General features: G+C 36.8%; 1 protein-coding gene across 2 annotated transcripts in view; it reads right to left on the bottom strand.

Moving 5' to 3' along the window:
• LOC110122823 (ras-related GTP-binding protein B) overlaps positions 1-23,524 on the bottom strand; it is a 34,032-nt gene extending 10,508 nt beyond the window's left edge. Inside the window, exons 1-7 of one of the 2 annotated variants that reach the window (XM_020870384.2) lie at positions 22,831-23,524; positions 22,007-22,040; positions 17,528-17,627; positions 13,159-13,242; positions 10,970-11,036; positions 3,061-3,283; positions 608-703 (exon numbers count right to left, since the gene is read on the bottom strand). In XM_020870384.2, coding sequence (XP_020726043.1) covers positions 608-703; positions 3,061-3,283; positions 10,970-11,036; positions 13,159-13,242; positions 17,528-17,627; positions 22,007-22,040; positions 22,831-22,922 — 696 coding nt within the window. In that variant the 5' untranslated portion in view covers positions 22,923-23,524. The remainder of the gene's footprint in view (positions 1-607; positions 704-3,060; positions 3,284-10,969; positions 11,037-13,158; positions 13,243-17,527; positions 17,628-22,006; positions 22,041-22,830) is intronic. The other variant, XM_020870385.2, reaches the window with a different exon arrangement.
• Between the last annotated feature and the right edge of the window lie 950 nt (positions 23,525-24,474).

Here is a 24,474-nt window from a genome sequence, read left to right as displayed (position 1 = left end):
CAATGAGGTAATTTCAACTTCATCCATAACACAGCTATTATTGTAACCTTTACAACTACTACAAGCAGTGTGATATCCGTCCCAGCAATAGGAACAATTTCTTTGGTTGAAAGAATGCTAGTCTTTAATTTTGCATGAAAGTTGCAGCTATCATATTCTTGGAATAACACGTCTCATTCTAAGACTCCCGTCTCCAATTTCTCCCCTAAATACTGTTCTTCTATTGCCATCCAAACTTAGATAGACTAGCTTATATCCTGTAGAGGTACCTGAATACTAGATACACTTCCAATCAGCATTGAGACCAAAACAGGTCAAAATGGATGATGGCCAGTGAAACCTCTACTGTCATGAAGATCTGCATCAAATTAACCAGGACCAAACTGGGCTAATTAGGTGTGATCTGGTAGGTATGTCGACCCAACCTAAAATCAAACCCAAAATCTCTTAAGGTTAAGTTGGATACTTTTCAATTTATTGTAGATAATTTCTTCTTTTAGTTCAACACATCTAGATTGCTATGAAAGACTCTAAAATCTTTTAGTTTTGATAATACCTTTCTAGCTTTTTTTTTTCATGCTCTTTAAACTCAGGGAAACATACACACCTTATAGAGAGTTTCATCCCAGATAGATGTTCGGAAGCAAGAGCATTCCAATGGGCGAGACAAACGCCTCAGATCTTCTTCTCGCTCTTTAAAAATCTGAAGTAAAAAGACCAATATACTGATCAACATATAACAGCTCTCCTCTCTCACTGCAAAATCTGAGGTGTAATATTTTAAAATATTTTAAACAGAGGTATTTCATTTTCCCCCAGAGAAATTTTTAAATGTGTACCTTGCTTCACAGACTAGGATGGCAGAAATGATTTCAGGTCAGGTCTAAAAAGTGCAACAGCTACTAGAATTCTTCAGGAGTGTGCTGCTTATTCTGAGTACTCACTGAGAGTACTATGTTGGAAAATAAAATTCACCATATAGAGAAATCTTAATAAAATATATCTAACATTTCAAATCACCCAATCTGGGTCACTTTTAAGATATCCATACCAATATCAAGATTTTATAAATCAAAATACTTAAGCTTGTATAGATATGTTTCTCTCTCATACACACATGCATACATTCATACATATTATTTCTGTACAGGCTGTATTTATTTGCCTACATAGATATAACAACTAACTACACACAAATATATATATATATATACACACACACACACCCATATGCACATGGAAAAACATTTATCTATACAAATATAAACAGATACACAGATATTTTCCAGAGCTTGCATGAGTGTATGTTCAACATTGTGGTAGATAATTTTATATTACCAATTTGACTAGGCCACAGGACCCACACATTTGGTTAAACACCAATTTAGATGTTGCTATGAAGATATTTTTGGTGAGATTAATACTTAAATCAATAGACTTTTAGTAAAGCAGATCCCCCTCCATAATATGAGTAGGCTTTATATAATTGGTTGAAGGCCTTAAGACAAAAAGACTCCCATTTCCCAGGAAGAGGGAATTCTGCCTTCCAGACTGCCTTCTCACCCAAACTTCAACACTGACTCTTTCCTGGGTTATCAGCCTGCCTGTAGATATCAGACTTGCCAGCCTCTGCAATCATGAGTCAATTCCTTAAAATTAATTCAATCTCTCTCTTATTCTCACATATTTCTTATTTGTTCTCTTTCTCTGAGGAACCTGAGTAATACACACACATATAAGGAAACACTTTATTTTGCTTGAAATTGCTATTCACAGAACACCCTAGCCATTTTACTCTAAAACTTCCAAGTCTGAATCTTTAATGAAAGAGTATACTTCTATTAATTAAGCTTAAAATCCCACAAAGAACATTAATGTATCTTTGGGGATATTTACATAAGTATTTAGAAAACATTAAGTTGATCACTAAAAATTATAAGTATTTTAAAAATCCATTGGAATGATCTAGGATTTTCTGTGTAAATTGGGCCAGGGAAACAAAACAGAAAACTCTAAAATAACAAACCCTCACAATCTCAAGGCCAAGCTACATACAGAATTTTCAGCTGAATTAAGACAAAATTGATACTTAGTCAGAGGGAAAAGGAATTAGAAAGGATAGACACTCCAAAGTTCTTTTCAGAGTCAAATATTGAACTGTCTGTCAAGTTGTTTCTGAAAGTCTGGAAGTTAACCCAGAAACAAGAAAACATATGCAAATACTGGAACACTGAAGGCAATCATATAACTAATTATGGAAAAAGTATTCTTGACCACAGTTATTACCAAAAAAATTCTTAAGCTAAAGGGGATCCTTAGACTCCTAGGTTCCAACTCAAAGAGGAAGCATATTCTTCTATATCACCAGTATATTTTGAAATTGCTTTCCTCAACTTTATTTACTCTTGGAAATAGAGAATCTTCTCTTTCAGCTTAGACTTTAAAATCCAATCTTCTCATTTTATATTGAGTAAACTAAAGCTAGACTGTGTTTGTGACTTGCCAGTCCTAGGGTCTCATAGCTAGCTAGGAGTTTGCCCTTCCTACTGTGTCTTTTCTGGTTTAATCTTTGTGTACTAATTCCCCTGGTAGAAAAGAAGATAAATATACCATATCAGTGCAATTATGAGGTCTTGGAATTGCGCCTAACACTGTGTAATTGGCATTTGAATTGGTGCAAGCCAATTTCCTAGGTCAATCTAGAAACAGCTGTGACCTTTCTTCATCTCAACCCTGGTGGGTCTTCTAGCCTTGACAATAACTGCCTGCTCTGAAGGACAGTAAAACAAGGGCAGCGAATATATTTTAAATATATATAAAGCTGCTTAGTGATATCATGTGGTTAGGATCCTTTCCTAAATTTGAACATTATTTGTTAAATGAACATTATCTTTACCTTACCAGAGAAGGTTTGTTTAAAACAGATATCAATTTTATTTTGAAAGCCTACACTGAGATTTTCTTTTTCCCTAAAATTGAATGATACAAATTTACCTATATCTCTACAAAAGAAGTTTACAAAGCACAATAATCATGTGGTGCATCACCCTTTCTACTTACCAGGTCTCGTTGATCCTCCTGTACCAGATCCATTTTGTGTACCAAGCAAAAGATTTTGGCATCTGGAGAATTCTGCAGAATGGCCTCCAGGCATGATTGGTAATAGTGCATGTCCTTTTCCAGTTCGCGGCTTTCCACATCAAAGACATAAATCAAAACCTCCACATTCCGGAATATGTTGTCTCGTTGGCTAGTAAAATAATTTTCCATGAAGGTGTCCTGTCTAGGAGGTAAAAGAAAATCTAGGTAGTAAGCAAATATCACTTAATCACTCCTATTTATGATCTCTTTTTGTTGGCTTAATCAGTGTGAAAGATAATGCTAACATTTCTAATTAAAAGGCAAATGATAATAATAAATCAGGATGGGCTCACTTTCTTACTTATTAGGCCACAGCTTGCACCACATTTTGCCCCCTTCCTTGTGTTCCAAATACTTTTGACCTTCTGATAGTTCTAGAGGCCCATGGTCTATCCACCATGCTGTTCACTGTCTCACATGTCTCATACTTTTACACCTAATTAATGGCTACTTTTTGCACTGGATTTCAGTATAATCCATACTTCCTCACAGAAACCATCCCTGCCCTCACTGATTTGGGCAAATCCAGTCACCACAGACCCTTATACCAACACACCAGTCTTATTTGTAACACTCACCACAAGTGTGATATCACACATATTTGTGTGAGTTTTTAATTAATGGCATTCAATTCCCTAGACAGCAGGCTCCATGAAAGCAAGAACTATGGCCATTACTATTCAACACTGTTTCCCAGCTTTTAGCACAGAGCTTAGCACAGAACAACTGCCACAGAGTAGTTGTTCAATGAATATTTACTGAATGAATAACTAGTCAAACACTCTGAACTATATGAAAATGGCTCCAAGCTAACTTTTTAGTAGATTTTGCTCTTTGCTTCTTAGGCTATATGCAGCTTTCCAAGAAATTCTCAATTACCAGCTACTAGTAGAAAACAGTAGTGTTTTGTCCTGAACAAAAATGTCAAGGGGTGGTATCAACAACATGGTAGAATGAAAAGCTACCTTTGTCTCTCCCCTTTAATCTACAACCAGTAAAACATTCACAACTCAGCGAAGGTGTTTTTTCCCAACATACCAGGATGCTAGAGAATTCCACACACCTACACCTCTAAAGATGGATGGACTGGAATAGATAAAGTAGGCAGAACCTAAGGAATAGTAAAAGTATTACCTACAGTTTTGACCTTCTGACCAGGGCAGTTAAGCCCGCAGACCCATATAACCTGGCAGCAGCAGGGTAGGCAGTGCACACAACTCCAGCCTCCTGGCTGCAGTGACACCCATGACCACAAGTAACTGTACAGTAGTGGGAATGGGGGCTGGGGCCCTGTGTCTCCAGCCACTGAGGTTCCTAAGTCTCCAGCCCCTCTGTTCTTCCCCAGTAGCAGCAGAGCCTGTGAACCTTAGAAAACCAGATAGGGAAGAGGTACTGGTATGAACTTGGCTCTCCCTACCCCTGCCCCCTGCAGTGGCAGAGCCTATGACTCAGAGGATACTGGAAGCAAGGGAATAACCACCATCCAGGTACACCAAGAAGCTTCTGCCAGTTAAACAGGCCAAAGCAAGGTGCCAATGAATCTGAAAACACAAGAAGTGATAATGAGCACAAGAGCAGGGGACACACTTCTGACAGAGATAGCTCAGGTAAGAGAAACCAAAAACTTATGCTAAAGTGCCAGCTATGGAAAAAGAAAAGACTTCTAATTTCTAACCAGTTCCATATCACATGCTCTGTCAGAAGAAGCATCAGGAAGAACCACAGCAGTCACATTGCACCACAAAAAGAAAATGACAATTCTCAAGAAATCAAACATAAAGTCAAAGAATAATGTGATCTAACTGATAGAGAATTTAAAATAGCTATCAAGAAGAAACTCAACAAGCTACAAAAACTCAGAAAGGCACTTCAATGAACTTAGGAATAAAACTAATAAACAGAAATGCTTTACCAAAAAGATTGAAACTTTAAGAAAGAACTAAACAAATTCTGGAGCTGAAAACTTATAATAAATGAGATGAAGAATGCATTAAAAAGCACTGGAAATGAAGCAGACCATATGAAAGAGAGAATTAGCAAGTATGAAGAAAGAAATCTAAGATGCAAAACAATGAGGAAAGAGCTATCTGACTCTTCTAGGTAGGGCAACATTAGGATAGTGGACATCCCAGAGGGAGAAGGGAGCAGAGTTTACAAAAGCTGAGTTTATCAACACTAGAGCTGCCTTATGAGAGATGCTGAACAGAGTTCTTATACCAGAAACAAAAAGACAAAAGTACACAAAACTTGGCATAAATAAAGTGATAAATGGGTTTCCTCGATGGATCAGTGGTAAAGAATCCAGTTGCATTGCAGAAGACATGGGTTTGATCTGTGGGTCAGGAAGATCCCCTGAAAAAGGAAATGGTAACCCACTCCAGGATTTTTGCCTAAAAAATCTCAGGGACAGAGGAGCCTGGAGGGCTACAGTCCAAAAGGTTATAAAGAGTTGGACACGAATCATCATGAGCATGAGAAGGTGACAAAATCAGAAAACTACAACTGTCAGAACAGGTTTTTAAATGCTTTATTATAGCATAAAGGTTAAAAGGGGAGAAAATGCAAACAAAATAACTATAGCTACTTTAAGTTGGTAACAAACTCACAATATAAAAAGGGGAAGTTTGAGACAATAAAAACACAAAAGAGGAAGAGGAAAACCATGTAGTTAAATGAAGATAAGATGCTATTAACAGAAAAAGGACTATTTATCTATGTGATATTTGATATACACTTCATGGTAACTGCAAGACATAGATCTAAAATGGAGACACAAAACATACAAAAAGAGGAAACTGAGGAAAATATCATAGAAAACTACCAACCAAAAATAGCAGACAGAAACTCAAGGAAAATAAACAATAAAAACATTGAGCAAGTAGAAAACAAAAGATAAAATGGCAGTACTAAGTCCTCATCCATCAATAATCACCCAAAATGTAAGTGAACTGAATTTATATCAAAAGACACAGAGCAGCTGGATGGGTTATAAAGTAAGACCCATATTAAAAAATCAGAAACAAAAGATACAATAAAAATACAAAGGATGAGAATAACAAAAGATACCACAGAAATACAAAGGATTGTAAGAGAATATTCCAACAAATTGGACAACATAGAAAAAAATGGACACAATCTTAGAATTATAAAACCTTCTAAGACTGAACCATGAAGAAACAGACAATTTGAATAGGCTGACCACTAGTACAGAGGTTGAAACAGTAATCAGAAACCTACCAAAAAACAAAAGTGCAGGACCAGATGGTTTCAGATGAATTCCACCAAACATTCAAGGAAGATTTAATGACTACCCTTCTCAAACTACTCTAATAAATTGAAGAGAAGGGAACACTTCCTATCTCATTTTATGAAGCCGATATCACCCTAATACCAAATCAGACAAAGTCAACACACACAAAAGGAAAATTACAAGCCAGTATCTCTGATGCACATGGATGCAGAAATCATCAACAAAATAACAGCAAACCAAATACAATACATTAAAAGGATCATGCACCATGATCAGTGGTATTTACTCTAGGGATACATGGATGTTTCAACATCTGCAAATCAATCCATGTGATATACTACATTCATAAAATGAAGTATAAAAATCATATGATTACCTCAGTAACTGCAGAGGAAGCATTTGACAAAATTCAACATACATTTATGATAAAACTCAATAAAGTAGGTATAAAAGGAAGCACCTCAACATAATAAAAGATGTATATGATAAACCCACAGCTAACATCATACTCAATGGTGAAAAATTGAGAGCTATTCTCTAAAATCTGGAACAAGACAAGAATGCCCACCATAGCCATTTTTATTCAACATAGTATTGGAAATCCTAGCCAGAGCAATTAGGTAAGAAAAGGAAACAAAAGATATATAAATTGGAAAGGAAGAAGTAAAACTGATTTGTAGATGACATGATTTTGTATAAAATCCTAAAGTCTCCACCAAAAAAATAATAAAAATAATAAACAAATTCAATAAAGTTGAAGGATACAAAATCAATGTACAAAAATGGTATGTTTCTATACACTAATAATGAGATAGAGAGATTAAGTAAACAATCCCATTTATAACTACGACAAAAAGAATATCAAGAAGGCAAAAGAACCGTACATTGAAATCTATAAATCGCTGATAAAAAAAGAACTGAAGAAACAAATAAATGGGAAGATATTGTGTGCTCTTGGATTAGAAGAATATTGTTAAAATGTCTCTATAATGCAAAGTAATATACAAAATGAATATAATCCCTATTAAAATTCCAACAACATTTTTATAGGAATAGAAGAAATAATCCTAAAATTTGTATAGAATTACAAAAGACCCAAATAGTGAAAGTAATTCTGAATAAAAGAACAAAGGTGGAGATATAACACTCCCTGATTTCAAAATACTACAAAGCCACAGTAATCAAAGATGCATGGTATTAGCAGAAAAATAGATACAGATCAAGGAGCAGAACTGAGAGTCTAGAAATCTATGCATATACAGAAATTAATTTATGACAAAGAAGCAAAGAATATGCAATGAACAAAGTATAATCTCTTCAGTAAATGGTGTTGGAAAAAATGAAGAGCAGCATGCAAAGAAAAAAGAAACTAGATCAATCTCACACCATACAGAAATGAAATTAAACTAATCTCATACCATACAGAAAAATTAACTGAAAATGGAAATGGTCTAAAGACTTCAACACAGTATTTGAAGCCATAAAACTCCTAAAAGAAAACTTAGGCAGTATGGTATTTGATATCAGTCTTAGCAATATTTTTCTAGATATGTCTCCTTAGGTAAGGGAAACAGAAATAAAAATAAACAAATGGAACTACAACAAACTAAAAAGCTTCTCCACAGCAAAAGAAACTAACAACAGAACAAACAGACAACCGACTGAATGGGAAAACACATTCAAATCATACATCTGATAATGTGCTAATATCTAAAATATATAAATAATCCATATAAACTCATCATCATCATCAACAACAACAACAAAACAATCTGATTAAAAAATGGGCAGAGCAGCTGAACAGACATTTTTCCAAATGTATGCAAATGGTTAACAGGAGCATGAAAAGATGTTCAATGTCACTGATTACTAGGGAAATGTAAATATAAACCATAATAATCATCTAAGGCCTGTTATATTGGCTATTAACGAAAAGGCAGAAATAACAAGTGGAAAAAGGGGAACCTTTATGAGCTCTTTGTGGGAATGTAAGTTGGTGCAGCCAGTATGGAAGAAATATGTTGTTGCTGTTGTTCCGTTGCCAAATTGTGTCAGACTCTTTGTGACTCCATGAATTGTAGCAAAAGAAGCTCCTCTGTCCTCCACTATCCCCTGGAGTTTGCTCAAATTCATGTCTGTTGAGTTGGTGATGCTATCTAACCATCTTTCCCAGCATCAAGGCCTTTTCAATGAATTGACTCTTTGTATCAGGTGGCCAAATTATTGGAGCTTCAGCTTCAGCATCAGTCTCTTCAATGAATATTCAGGTTGATTTCCTTTAGGAATGACTGGCTTGATCTCCTTGCTTTCCAAGGGGCTCTCAAGATCTTTCTTTTATATTTCTTTGTATTCTTGCCACCTCTTCTTAATCTCTTCTCCTTCTGTTAGGTCCTTACTGTTTCTGTCCTTTATTGTGGATTCCCACGATAAAGGAAGAAATATGGAGAGTCCTCAAAAAATCAAGACTACAACTATCAGCTATCTCACTTCTGGATATTTATTCAAAGAATATGAAAACACTAACTTGAAAAGAAACATGCACCCCATGTTCACTGTGGCATTATTTGTAATAGATAAGATATGGAAACCACCTAAGTGTCAATCAACAGATGAATAGATAAAAAAGGTGTCATATCTATATACAATGGGCTACTATTCAACCATAAAAAAGATGAAAACTTGACATATGAACAACATGGGTAGATCTTGTGGATATTATTTTAAGTGAAATAAGTCAGATGGACAAATACCATATGATCTTACTCATCATATAAAAAATAATAAATTTACAGATCAAACTAAAAAAACAAGCACATAGATATAGAAAACAGAGTAGTGATTATTGGAAGGAAAGGGGCAGGGGGTGGGTGGAAAGGATACAGGGGGTAAACTGTATGGAGAGAAACTATATTTTGGGTTGCGAGCATGCTGTAGGGTATACAGAAGTAGAAATACAATGTTGTACACATGAAATCTATATGATAGTAAAAACAAATGCTACCTCAACAAAAATTAAATCTTAAAAAAAACAAAAATGAAACAACTATATAAAGAAGAAAAGAAAAAAGATATGTACTATGAAAGCTTTTGTCATAGCCACCAAATACTGTGTATATTAATCTAGTATGGTGTAACTTTCAATGCTTTTCTTACTGTGTGATACACAGAAGGTGATCAATAGGTATTTGCTGAGTGAATGTTGAATAGATTTCTAGAAAATAAGAATAATCATTGAATTGGGGTGGGGGTTTCTGGTAAATTTAACTTCCTAAATTTCTGGAGGCTATTCTGAAAATCTATGGTTTTTCTTTCCTAAAGGAAAGAATCTAGCATGAAACCTGGCATATGGCATGCTCTCAATAAATAGCAGTTCCTTTACAAGAAATCGGGAATGCAGCTTCTAGTCCTGCACTCTGCTCTCAAGTTGCTATGTGACCTTGGGAGATTCATGATCTCACTGGACCTCAGCTGCCTTATCTGTAAAAGTGACAATAACATGTTAGTAACTAAAAGCAAAGGACTTGGACTAATCTCTTGATACAGATTACAGAATTGAAAGCCATGATACTGAAGAAGGATTTACATGGAGAAAGCTACTAGTGTATTAAGTGATCCACCTGTTAGCAATAATGAAGTTATTTTCTGATTTGTTATTCTTTCACCAAATACTCATTGAGCACCTATTCCCTAATTGGCTCTATACTAGGAGCTAGGAGACACTGAGCTAATTATAACATTTCTTTACTTTCTTTACTTTATATATATATATATAATTTCAATCATCAAAACTCTATGGGTTGGTACCATCATTATTCTTATTATACAGATGAAAAACCTGTAGCTCAGAGTGTTTAAATGATCTATCCAAGATAACAAATAAGCTGAGATACAAACCCTAATCTAATTCCACAGCTTAAGGGCTCCTAATTATTGTGCACTATATATTGCTACTGTAGCATAGAGATGCAAGAATAGAAAGCACACCATATGGAAGGGAGCTCCATATGCACAGTGAATGTGTATTTGTGATGGGATATTCTGGAAGTGTGTTGGACACAAGAGGAAAAACTGTCTCCTATTCCTCCAATAGTGGGGAACTCAGCTGGAGAGCGGAAGTCTAAATAACTGCTTAGATTGCCTGGAGATAATCATTAAAATACCAAAGAATGAGATGATATGGTGTGATGGCTAAGAGCTCAGCATTGGTGTTAGGCTGCTTGAGACAGAAACCTAATTTCTTCATCTGAAACAGAGAAGGATGATTGATCCCATACCATAGATACTTAGATATAGCTTGTGTGAGTACTGCTTAAACATGTCAAATATAGAGGGTATTTTCACAGTAATAGAAAAATCAGATATCTTCATTCAATGAAGTGCCAATTCTGAAGTAATTTTATCTAATTTATCTATTACAAATGATAGTTACTCTAGTATATTTGCTGAGTCCATGGGGTTGCAAAGAGTCAGACATAATTTAGTGACTAAACAGCAGCAATAGCATTCTCTGTGCTGATTATACTAGATGCCATGATTATTGTCATTGACTTTATGAAGAATTAAGCAGATAGTACTTACCCACCACAGTCCCACAGGTTCAATACCAGGTTTCCCAGAAATCGAACATGAGAATGTTCTACATCAACTGGAAAACAAATATGACAAATCTAGTAATTGTAGCATGCAAGATGAAATTCAAAATAAAGCACTAACCCATAGAATTTAGAAGGACCAAAGGAGTGAAATGCTCAAAGCTACAAGAAGAAGGTGATTTTCAGCTTAGCAGTGTGGTTTAGTGGCAAGGTGGGCACCTAAACTATCCTGAGCTACAGAAATGGCTTTCATGTAAGTCAATATATTTTAGTAGTTTTAGTGCTTAGAGCAGAAACAATCTCCAATTATAATACTGTTAAAATTTCAACATGTAAGACAGAGACATATACCATTTAATAGCTCTTTTCTGACCTATCAATACATTCCACAAAAAAATTAAAATTAAAAAGGACAACAAAAACCAAATATAAATGAACATAAAACATAACCAAACTCACTCCCTCTACTGATTTGCTTATTTTGATTAAGGACCCTATCATTTTCCCATTTTGAGGGGGTCATCTTTGACTCCTCTGTCCACATTCAATTCATTGCTATTCCCAATTCCATTCTTTGTTTCACTATCTGCTACTAATATTAGGGAAGGCTCTTACCTTCTCAAGTCTATACAGCTACAGTAGCTCCATAATTACCTCCCACCAGGAAGCCTTGGGGGCTTCCCCGATGGCTCAAACAGTAAAGAATCTGCCTGCACTGCAGGTAACACAGGAGATGAGGGTTTGATTCCTGGGTCAGGAAGATTCTCTGGAGGAGGAATGGCAACCCACTCCAGCATTCTTGCCTAGAAAATCCCAAGGACAGAGGAGCCTGGTGGGCTGCAGTCCATAGGGTCGTAAAGAGTTGGACACGACTGAGCATGCACATGCTCAGCCTCAGGAAGCCTTACTCACTTTACTTCATCCTACAGACTACTGCCAGGTTCATCTTCTTAACACTACTTTGAACATGTCACTCCCCATTTTATAAACTTTCAATGGCTCCTCCATGCCTACAGAGGGGCATGCAAGGTCCTTCAGAATTTGGCTTCCAATCTACCTTTATGTTCCCCCAATGAATCACATTAATAAAGCCTTTTGCTCCAGTCCAATTTTATTCAGTTTATTCACAGTCCTCCCAAATCCCTCTACCTCCCCAGCCTCCAACACACTTTATATCAGGGGTCGCAAACTTGCTAATAGGAGCCAGGCCAGTAAACGTACAAGTGTGAAGTTGATCATGTATGGAGAGTAAACATCCACTGAAGGGGACAATGGAATGGACAGCAATCACTTAGCTCTAGCTCATTTGCCATGCAGGAACATAGGCTCAGGATTTCCAGATCTTTAAATTTTTCAATAGTAGCAGGAAATCCAGAGTTTTTATGGAAACTTTTACATATTGATAACTAATTCAAATTTTTCTAAAACATTGCACAGGTCAAACAAAACACATCTACAGGCCTTATCCAGCATACAAGCTGCCTGTTTGCGACCTCTGCCTTCCATGTCCCTTCCCACCCTATACTTTGTCTATTCTGTCCATCTGCCTTGAAAATCTTCCCCACCTTTCTTCCAAAGTTAGATTCATCTTCTAAGACCCAGCTTAAACCCCACCTCCTCTAAAAACCCTACCTAGCCACCCCCACTTACCATCATCACTCCCTCTGAATTCATTTAAACATTTATTAAGCATCTACTCTCTGCCAGGCACTAAAAATCACAAGGAATAATGAAAATTCTTTTCCTGGAAATTTCTTAAAGTCTAGCAATTATCATCTTTATAATTTCTGTAACAGTTAATCAACACACAGTGGTGTTTCTTCTCTGACTATCTTGAAGCTGTTGCTTAAACTGACTGCTATCTAACTTTGTGGAATTTTATCTTCTCATAAACTAGATCATAAGCAGCAAAGCATTACTTTAAAAATACGGGCATTGGAGTCAAACAGCTCTTAGCTCAGATACCCATTCTACCTCTCTGTGTGACCTTGAGTAAGTCACTTAACCCCTGAGTATCAGTTTCCTCTTCTATTAAAAAAAAGGTGGGAGGCATACTATTGACCTCACAGGATTAAAGGGATTATCATACCTCAAGTGCCTGGCATGTAGTAGTTGCTCAAACTATTTCCCTTTTCCCACTTTTTCCCCCTCCTTGGAAAAGGAATCATATCTTACATGTCTTTGTATTTCCAACAGAGTCTACGAGAGAGTAGGTGCTCAAACTGCTATTAATTTGAAGACTATGTAAACGGTCTAGTACTAAAAAAAAATGGAAAGAAGTGCTACTGAGAAAGGGAAAGACAATAACAAAGGAAGTGACAGGATTCAGTGACTTTAGATATGGAGCACATGGGATAAAAATCTGGTCTACTCCCATATCATAAAAATTGTTCTCATCAAGTGACCAATGGCCCATTACCAAATCCAGTGGACTTTTTAGTCCTTGTCTTACTTTCTGCAGATGACACTGTTGACTATTCTCTTCTCAAAAAAATTCTCTTCTCTTGGCCTCTGATAGGAGACCTATAACTGCTCCAGCAGGTCCTCTTTCACAGGTTCCTGTTCTTCTTTCTGTCCCTTAAATGTTGGAGTTCTTCAGGATTCCATCTTTGGCAACCTACTCTTCTCTCTATGTATTCTTCCCCTCCCAGGCAAGCTAATCAATTCATATTATTTTAACATTTAGATACTGATAATCCATAATTATTTATCTGTAATACAGATTTCTCTCTTCCCTTTCTGAATCATATATTGGACATCTTCATTTGCATATACTGCAAGTATCCCAAACTCAATATATCCAAATATAACATCATCTCCCCATTCTTCCCACAAAATCTATTCCTCTTTTAGTCTTCCCTAATTCAGTGATTTTAACCAGGTGACTAAGCCAAAACCTTAAGTTTCATCCTGAGTTCACTCTTTCCTACTTCATTCCCCCCAAACATACCAGCAAGTCCTGATGACTTTACCTCTTAAATATATCCCAAATCCATTTGCTTCTCAACATATCCACTACTACTACCCTAACCCACATTAAGCCCCCATCATCTCTTACCTGGTCTACTAAAAATAGTTCCCTAATTTGTCAATCTGTTTCTTCCCTTGCCTCTCTCCAATCTATCCTCCATATTACAGATATAATGATCTCTCCACAATGCAGATTTTACTTAATCCTTCTTTAAAAAGTAAAATAATAATATGTCTCTATGCATGACTGCATATGCTCAGAAAAAATAAGGCCAGAAGGATAACCTCAAATTATTAGTGATGGTTGTCCATAGGAAGTAGGCCTGAGAATGAGGGACTTTTCACAAATACTACTTTTGTAATTAAAGTTGAAAATTAAAAATAATGAAATCTGATCATATTACTTTTCTGTTAGAAACTCTCTAAGGGTTTCCCTCCAACTTCAGTTTAAACTACCTGACTTGGCATACAGGGCACTTTATGATCTAACCCCCACTTTCTGCCTCTCTCTTCAGTCTCAGTTCTCCTACAGGGCCCTCTGGCTCTCCTAGTCTTCCTGTCTTGCTATCATAAGAGCAACTGGAAAGAACCAAGAACAGAGCTTTGAGAAATCACATACACTTATGGGGCAGAAAGAAGAAATTCTTTTTTTTAAAGGGAGGGATGATTAAAGATAAAGCAATAAAACCAGGGTAATACAGCATTAAATAAAAGCCAAGAGATAAGAGAATTTTGAGAAGGTAGGAAATCTTGGAGCTGTCAACAGTGTTTGAGACTAACATACTTCATAAGCACAATTTTTATTGACAAGTTTACTATTCCAACAAACATTTTAACAGTGCCCTAATAAATAAATACCACCATTCTGTATCCTTACTTCAAATTCCAAAACACAGTACACTCTAAGTTTAATAAAATGAAACTGGACTTTTTTCAGCAATGACAAACTAGAAAAACACTAAAACATTCAAAGTGATATAATATTTTAGAATATGTACTCTTTCACTACTTTTAAAGAAAATCAGCAATTGAACAAAACTGAACAGTAAGCAAAAATCAATATACTATACATATTTTCATTTAGTCTATAAATTTAGCAGTAGAACTCAGACCTTTCTTCCAGAAATGACAAGCTAGTTAATGATACACTAAAGCATTAAGGTCAACATAATATTTTGAAGTATACTTTTACCAACTTTAAGAAATATAGTAATTACTAACAAAGTATTATCAATAAAGGTCCCACTTGAGATAGCCCCAAGAGCCCTGTCCCATCCACAGGAAGCTCCAGAAAAACATTTGTTAAATAAATGGCCTGTTTAAATGTACAGGGTTAATATAATTTGCAACATTCTTTTCATAACATTTTAATGAAGCTGCTGGATTATTTCATAACTACTGTAAGTAGCTTGACTAGCTCTGAAATTTGGGTGATAAGACTATTCACCAGACTCAGAGTAGTCATTCAACTCTGATTAGCTAAAGACAAAAATATTAACTGGACTAGAAAACAACTTCAATGAAAGGTGCAGAACTTAAAACACAAAGAGAAGTCTGCCAGAAATTGCAGCTGTAGCCTAATGAATAAAGCAGGAGCACAGACTGACATTCTAGCTCTAACACTCATGAGTTGAGTGAGCTTAACTTCAAGGTCATATTTTCTTCACCTATTAAAATGAAGTTCATATGAGAACTGAAGTAAATAGAACAGCATATAATTAAACATTAACTTTGTCTGTTCTACTGAAACCATTTGATTAAGGTCCAAGTATTAAACTTGGAAGAACAGAAAAAAATTAAAATATAGCCAATCAAAACAGGGAGGAGTCTGAACAGATAATTTCTAGAAGGAAGTCTCTTGAGGCATAATAGACCATAGGACCCTGTCCTGACCAAAATTTTTGATAAATGACGTAGATGAAAACTAGATGAGATGCTTATCAAATGTAAAAATTGCACAAAGCTAGGAAGGATAGTTAACATATCAGATGAGCAAATAAGTAGCTAAAATGAAAATAGGATCCAACTCCTTTTCTATGGATAAGGAAACAGGCCCAGTGAGACAGTAACTTGTTCTAGATTTCAAAGTTAACCTTTCATGGGCTAAAACAATCAAAACTGAATAATTCAATAAACATTTATTCATATGTTCAAACTGTTAAGTGCATAAGAATCAAAAGGATGATTTGTGTTTTAATAAAAATATATGTGAAAAGTAATACTTTTTAGTATGACTCAGTATAATGAAAGCCACTCCACAGGAGAGTAGAGGCTAGACTGTGCTAACAGCAGTGTGACACCCAGGACAAAAGATGTACTAGTCATACTCTCCTGTGATTAGACCATGTCTTCATTTAAATCTCAGCTCTAAAAAAATACAGACATATTCAAACAAGTCCCTAAAAATACTTCAAAATGATGTCAAATGAGAGAGAGGAGGAACCAGAGATTTTTAACTAAAGGAAGATAAGATTTGGGAGGCAAGGGATGGCTAGGATAGATTGAGACATTAATCATACTAAAATATTTGCAGAGGTTCAAGAGAACAGAAAGGGTACCAACTAACAGAAATAAAGGGAAATAGATCTGGGGCTTTAACTAAGAAATAACTTTCTAATCATTATAAGCTTACCCAATTATGAGAGTCTATACTATACTCTAAGCACTTTAAGAACAGAAAAGAGGTTTCTTTCTCCTTTGTATCCTAGCATCTGGAATATAGGTGTGTTTTAAAAATGTCTGTGGTTCTTGAAACCATAATGAGATACCTTTGGAAGTAGTAGGTAGCTTGTCCCTAAAAGTGTTCAAGATGCTAGTAACCCAGATCAGGAAAAATCGAAAGCCAAGTAGGACAACGGTTTTGTTACCTAAGGCCAAGGACCAAGAATCCAAAAATTCTTGGATGCTACAAAATGAAATGGCATTATAGTCTAAAGACAGAAAGGGTCTCCCAGGAGCATAGATCTACTGAGCAGCCATGGCAGCCCAGCTAGCTTGTACTAAGAAATCAGATTTAAGATTCAAACCATAAAGGGCAATGAAACATTTCTCAAGTCAAAGCTTGAATTCCAATGAGAACATCTATGTATATCCAGGAAGAGAAATAGAATACAGATCCAAATAATCGTCCTCTGACAGCCTCCCAACCCCAGCAATTTACCTTTTAATAAGACTAGGACTAACAACTGCTTTAAAAATCATATATTTTAATGTTGTGCTTGTTAACACCTATAATTAATTTCTTTTTACATAATAACAGTTAAAAATAAATACCCTCCCCCATATAAAAGTTGAACAAACGAAAGGACCTCTATGCTTGTTGAGAAAGAACAGGATAAAAACGAAGTTGGACAAGGATATCCCATTTGGTAAGCAACCTAGAAAGAAAAGAACCTCTCCAAGAGAGCCAGCAGTAGTAACCAGAATTAGGTCACATCCTTCTGAGAAGGAATGGAAAAAAAAGGAAAAGTGCTCAAAAACAAATCTGTCAGTCTCTGTATCACCAAGCTACTGCAACCAAGTGTGTTATGCAGATTAAGATCACATGACTTTACAATAAGATAAAACATCTTACTTGTTGCACCAAGGCGACGTGTGTCTCTTGCAATATAATTTGCAAAGATAATAGACCTCATGCTGGTCTTACCCGACCCACTTTTACCCATCAACAGCACCTAAAGACAAAATGGGAAAAAAGAAAAGAAAGAAGTCAGCAATCAAGGGCAAATCAAATCTAAAGGGATCTATTTATCTCTTGAACTTGATGTTTTACTGAAGTGACAGTACACACAACCTAAAGTGGATACTTGTAATTGACTAGCTCTCTGACCAATGTGAACATGGAGGTACCTAGAATTTCAGAGACCAGTCACTTACCTGTCATAAGTCACAATTTCTCTTGGTGATAGAATCACGGTGAATTTATCATGTTATAAATATATACTATCATACATTCAGTACTACGTTAGTGAAATAAAGGAAGCTCCAATAATCTGATGAAAGGAATCAACTTAACAGGAAACTCTCATAATCTAATATTTTATGCACTGCACTATCTGTCAGGGTATTTCAGTATAAATTAAATTTCACCCTCTTCCTCAGGGTCAACCTTACCACTTCTGCCATTAATCTCATCCCTTTTACTCACCTTCATAATTTTGTTCCATTATTTACTCTTTTGCACTGTGCGTGTGCTCAGTTGCTCAGTTGTGTCCGACAGTTTGTAACCCCATGAAGTGTAGCCCAACCGAATCCTCTGCCATGGGATTTTCCAGGCAAAAATACTGGAGTGGGTTGCCATTTCCTTCTCCAGGGTATCTCCCCAACCCAGGGATCAAACCCACGTCTCCTACATTGGCAGGTGGATTTACCACTGAGACACCTGGGAAGTCCTAGATACTCTTTTCTTTCTTTTCATAAGTGTCCCATTGCTTACAGGATCAAGTCCTTAAACTACATATAAGACCCTCCTTGATTTGGCTTATCTACTCCTCTGCCCTTGTCTTCTGACCCTCCTAGCCTGAAACTTGTAGAGTCCAGCCACAATGAACTGAACTGCTTGTAGTTTCTTTGAATGTGTCAGGTCTCCAGGGAGCCCAGTTCTATATCATTTTTTATGCTGAACTCTCTGCCATTAACTTTACACTCCCTTTTCTTTCTTCACCTAAGCTCCACTTATCCTTTAAGACTTGGTTCAGCAATCATCTCAAGAATTTCTCTGATTCCGGAAAACATAGTCAAAACACTCTCTGATGTAAACCATAGCAGGATCCTCTATGACCCACCTCCCAAAGTAATGGAAATAAAAGCAAAAATAAACAAATGGGACCTAATTAAACTTAAAAGCTTTTGCACAACAAAGGAAACTATAAGCAAGGTGAAAAGACAGCCTTCAGAATGGGAGAAAATAATAGCAAATGAAGCAACTGACAAAGAATTAATCTCAAAAATATACAAGCAGCTCCTGCAGCTCAATTCCAGAAAAATAAATGACCCAATCAAAAAATGGGCCAAAGAACTAAACAGACATTTCTCCAAAGAAGACATACAGATGGCTAACAAACACATGAAAAGATGCTCAACATCACTCATTATCAGAGAAATGAAAATCAAAACCACAATGAGGTACCATCTCATGCCAGTCAGAATGGCTGCTATCAAAAAGTCTACAAACAATAAATGCTGGAGAGGGTGCAGAGAAAAGGAACCCTCTTACACTGTTGGTGGGAATGCAAATCAGTACAACCACTATGGAGAACAGTGTGGAGATTCCTTAAAAAACTGGAAATAGAACTGCCATATGACCCAGCAATCCCACTGCTGGGCATACACACTGAGGAAACCAGAATTGAAAGAGACATGTGTACCCCAATGTTCATCACAGCACTGTTTACAATAGCTAGGACATGGAAGCAACCTAGATGTCCATCAGCAGACGAATGGATAAGAAAGCTGTGGTACATATACACAATGGAATATTACTCAGCTATTAAAAAGAATGCATTTGAATCAGTTCTAATGAGGTGGATGAAACTGGAGCCTATTATACAGAGTGAAGTAAGTCAGAAAGAAAAACACCAATACAGTATATTAATGCATATATATGGAATTTAGAAAGATGGTAATGATGACCCTATATGCAAGATAGCAAAAGAGACACAGATGTAAAGAACAGACTTTTAGACTCTGGGAGAAGGCAAGGGTGGGATGATTTGAGAGAATAACATTGAAACATGTATACTATCATATATGAAACAGATTGCCAGTCCAGGTTCAATGCATGAGACAGGGTGCTCAGGGCTGGTGCACTGGGATGACCCAGAGGGATGGGATGGGGAGGGAGGTGGGAGGGGGTTCAGGATGGGGAACACATGTACACCCATGGCTGATTCATGTGAATGTATGGCAAAAACCACCACAATATTGTAAAGTAATTAGCCTCCAATTAAAATAAATAAATAAATAATAATAATTTCTCTGATTCCAATACTCTAGGCTGGCTTAGGTATACTTCATCTCTTTTCTCCCATGACATTCTTATGATACTGCAAAGACCATAATGCATTGCAGTTATTCAATTTTTGTTTCAGTGTGTCTCACAAGACTCTGAGCTCCTGAATGGCAAGGAGAATTCCCTTTAAGTCTTCAGTGCCTAACATATATAACAGTCACTTAAAATACATTCATCAAAAGAATGAGCAAGCCATCAAAACAAAAAGATATAAAACAAGCAAATTTTTAGCAATGAGAATTGTCCAGTGGAAACAGTGAAGGTAAGCACCTTCTAGTCAGTGACAGCATTTAACAAAGACACTTGCACTAAGAGAGAAACTAGGTGATATAACTTTTAAGAGTCTTTTCTCACTTAAAATTTATGAACTATAGTTCCAATTACTTTGATTTTCAGATAAGGGGGTACACATTTTATCTTCAATTCTAAGATATTTTATAAAAATTTATAATTACAAATATTGAGAATATTAAAAACGTATACTACACTCAAGTTCCACTTAATCTAACTATTTAGCTATATAACTTTATCTTACTAAGGAAGTGTTACTGAGGATATTGTTTAAAGTCATTAGAAAAAAAAGTTTTATTTTTACTCTCAAGCATTTACAAATTTCTGGTATTTTTAGGCATCCTTGTTGATAGCAACTTTAGACAGGCTCATCAAGAACATTTCCTCTGCAAACTGAAGTTATATAACTGAATTATTAAATAAAGACTAAATATAGTATATTTCTTTTTTTGTTAATTGAATACTAATACATAGTATTTATCCTTGGGTTGGTCAGATCCCCTGGAGGAGAGCACAGCAACCCACTCCAGTATTCTATCCTGGAGAATCCCATGCACAGAGGAGCCCGGCCGGCTGCAGTCTATAGAGTCTCAAAGAGTTGGACATGACTGAAATGACTTAGCATGCATACAAACAATATTTATGACAAAATAATTAGTTATAATAGTTTCAGGTATATAGAACAGTGATTCATTTTTGCAGATTATATTCCACTATAGGTTATTAAAAGATAATGAGTATAATTCCCCATGCTAAACAATAAATATTTTTTGCTTATCTATTTTGTATATAGTAGCTTGTATATGTTACTCTCATACCCCTAAATTGTCTCTCTCTCCTTTGTAACCAGTAGTTTGCTTTCTGTGTCTTTCTCTATTTTGTGTATAGATTCATCTGTATTAGTTTTTAGATTCCATATATAAGTGACATCATATAGCATTTGTCTTTGAGCACAAAATTCTCTAGGTCCATCCATACTGATGCAAATGACAGTATTTCATTCTTTTTTTATGGTCTTTGGTTTTTAATTTAAGAAATCTTATTTTAATAGCTTATGAAAGACTTATCAAGGTTAACTGTATTAAGTACTAATTTAAGTGCTCTATCTGCATTTGATTATTTAAGCTTAATAACAATCTTATGAGATAGGTAACACTATTATCACCATTTTATAAATGAGGAAGCTGAAAGCCTAAAAGGGTCAGAAATTTGCTCCAGAGCTGTGCCCTTATCTATCCTTCCTAAACCCCAAGGTGGGGAACATTACCGTAAGAGCACAATTCCATTTGGAGAACTCACATGAAACCTTATAGTGGTAACATCTGAGCTGGGTTCAACATAAATGTGCAGGCAGAGACATGTGTAGTGTGCGTGCATAGCTTGCCCAAAATGCAAATTAATCTGTAAACTTGGAGAAAAACAGATGCTGCATGGCTATGATAGGGTTTAAAGGTGTGGCAGATGATTTAGTCAGGAATATAATTTTAAAGGGCATTCTATAAGATGAATCTTTTGGATTGTATTTAGTGGGCTTTGGGAAGTTACAAAAAGTTCTTTAGTATGTGTATGGGAGATTTCTATGTTAGAAAAAATTAAATCTGATAGCAAAGAAGGGGACAAGAGTCAGGGAGAACATGTAGAAGGCTCCGACAACAGTCAAGAAAAGATGGCAAATGTGACCACAAATATATTCCCTAAACAGTAATGTCTTACCTTTACTTTCATGTTTTTGATGTACCTAACACATCTTACCTTTTTCTTCATGGCTGTATTTGGTAGCACCCACCTGCAGATATAAACCAAAAGACAGAGTTTCAATGATCCAGCTGCCTTGGAAATTAGAATGAAACAATTTTTTAAAAAAATGCAGAGGTGCAAAAGAGCATATTTAGCACAACAGCTAAGTACAGCTGTGTGGCAGACCTTAGTTAAACAGAGGCCATCAATTTCCTAAATTATAAAACTGTAATTACCTGCTGAGGAGATAGCTCCTACGATGTATTTAGAAATATAAAGGAGTTAAAATTCAACATTCAGTTTTTTACCACCTTAAAACACTATCAAAGCAACATTTACAAATGTTTTAATAAACCAAACAATATTGTCATATTTGAATGTCTTTTTTCAAAGTCAGCATATTTTTCTAAATCTTTATTCCTTCAGCTGTCCTTCCAAGTCATATCTCACTCATCACAGGCACAAAGTATGTAAATTCTCAAACTCAAGTACAAATTGGCACAGAAAGCATTCTCAAGCCACTGATCTCTGTCCAGGAAAAACCAGCTCTCTTCTCAGTCTTATTCTCAACATAATGACGTCAAATCTTCTTTATGGACAATTCAAAACAATCCAGATTGCCTCCTTAGAACAATCCTCACTCCCTGGAGTGATATCATGCTTGTCCCAACAACCAGGCCTCTTGATAGCTTATCCAATCACCAAAAGCAACCTTACTGGCAAATCGAAGCAATTTATCATAGGTGGGGTATTCTAATTCACAATACTCCCTTCAGTCAGAACGTCTACGCCCCCCCCCCACCCCCGCTTCCAGTTTTCAGTTAATACCCTTCACCTACCCAAGCGATCCTTCCGGTTCCCCCATGGGAGGATCCATTCTCGGCCCCAGATTCTCTTTCTCCATCTTTTTTTCAGAGTCAGATTCTTCCATCGTGCAACAAGTCTTTTCCAGTCTCTTCTAAATCCGCAGTACTCTCTCTTTTTTTTTTTCCCCTTGTTCACCCCCTCAGCCGCCTGTTCTCCTCGCCTGCGGTCCTTAGGCCTGCTCTATTCTCGCCTCCGCCTTTGTCCACCGGGGGTCCGCTTTCCGCACGGTTACCTTTACCGACTGGAACTTGGCCTCAAGGCACCGCCGAGCTGGCCAGCTCAAAGGCGAAGTGATTCGGTGATGCAAAGGAAGAGATGGAGGATGAGAAGGAAAGAGGGAGAGCGGGAGGTTCGTCTCAAGTTTGGGCCTCAGGACCCAAGGTCTTGAAACCCAAAGGGGACTTCACTCGCGAAGAGGTGGGGATGAGGAAGGCAGAGGTGGCAGAAAGAGCAGACCCGTGCCGTAGGCACCAGCGATGAATGCCTCGTAGGCTCCTTGTTCCCGAGCCTAACTGCTCCAGAGAGTCCGTTGGAGGCAGCGGCGACTACGACCTAACAGCCCGCCCTTCAGGAGCGCAGGTACACCACCGCAGCCACCCTACTGCAGGCCAGGATCACGTGGGCACCTGCCTTAAACCCGGAGCTTGTCACGTGACTGCCGCTTCCCTAGGGGCTACTGGGCTGAGACGAATACCATAGAGACTGCGCGGAAAAAGACAGAATGCCGCCCGTTGCCATCACGTGGCCCGGGCTCTTACAAAGCCCAAGCTCGATAGAGCGCGACCAGCCAGATGGGGCTTTCCTTGTGGGCCACCTGGCCCCACCTTCCGCCGAGAATTAAAGGAGCCAGTTGTAATTTTAGTGTCTCAAAGCTAGTTTTTTTTTTTTTTTTTGGTAACTGTAACGTCACTCTTGACGTTTTTCAGTGATGAAAACCAAACATTTTTTTTCTCCTTGTTTTTTACGTATTTGTTTTCATGTTTTTATTACTGGTATTAACCCACCTGTATTTGTGACTGAGCTTGGAACTAGTGAGTTAATACATCCAAAGTGCTTACAACTGTGTCGTCCACATATTCCTCAATAAAAGTAATTATTGCTGGGATCAGGGGTTCATCAGGAAATTTAGGACTTACACATAGCTCTCTGAAAGTAAGGGAATTATATAGGGGCATATATATACATACATATATACATACATATATATACACACACACACACACACACACACACACACATATATATATATATGGGCTTACTTCCCAGGTGACTCTAGTGGTAAAGAAGATATGTCTTATGTCTCCTGCCCGTTCAGAAGACAGAAGAGGCTGGAGTTCGATTCCTGGGTCAGGAAGATTCCCCTGGAGAAGGACATGGCAGCCCACTCCAGTATTCTTGCCTGGAGAATCCCATGGACAGAGGAGCCTGGTGGGCTACAATCCATGGGCTGACCGACCAAACAAACATAGATGTATGTATTATATATATATATATAACGTAATATATATATATATTTATATATGTGTGTATACGTAAATATATGTAAGCCACATGTATACATTCCTTAAAAAGGAAGGAAAGAAGGACTGGAGGGAGAGTAGGAAGGACAGAACAAA

The sequence above is a fragment of the Odocoileus virginianus genome, unplaced genomic scaffold, assembly GCF_023699985.2.
Source record: "Odocoileus virginianus isolate 20LAN1187 ecotype Illinois unplaced genomic scaffold, Ovbor_1.2 Unplaced_Contig_50, whole genome shotgun sequence".
NCBI lineage: Eukaryota > Metazoa > Chordata > Mammalia > Artiodactyla > Cervidae > Odocoileus > Odocoileus virginianus.
This window is presented reverse-complemented; position numbering and strand designations above follow the sequence as displayed.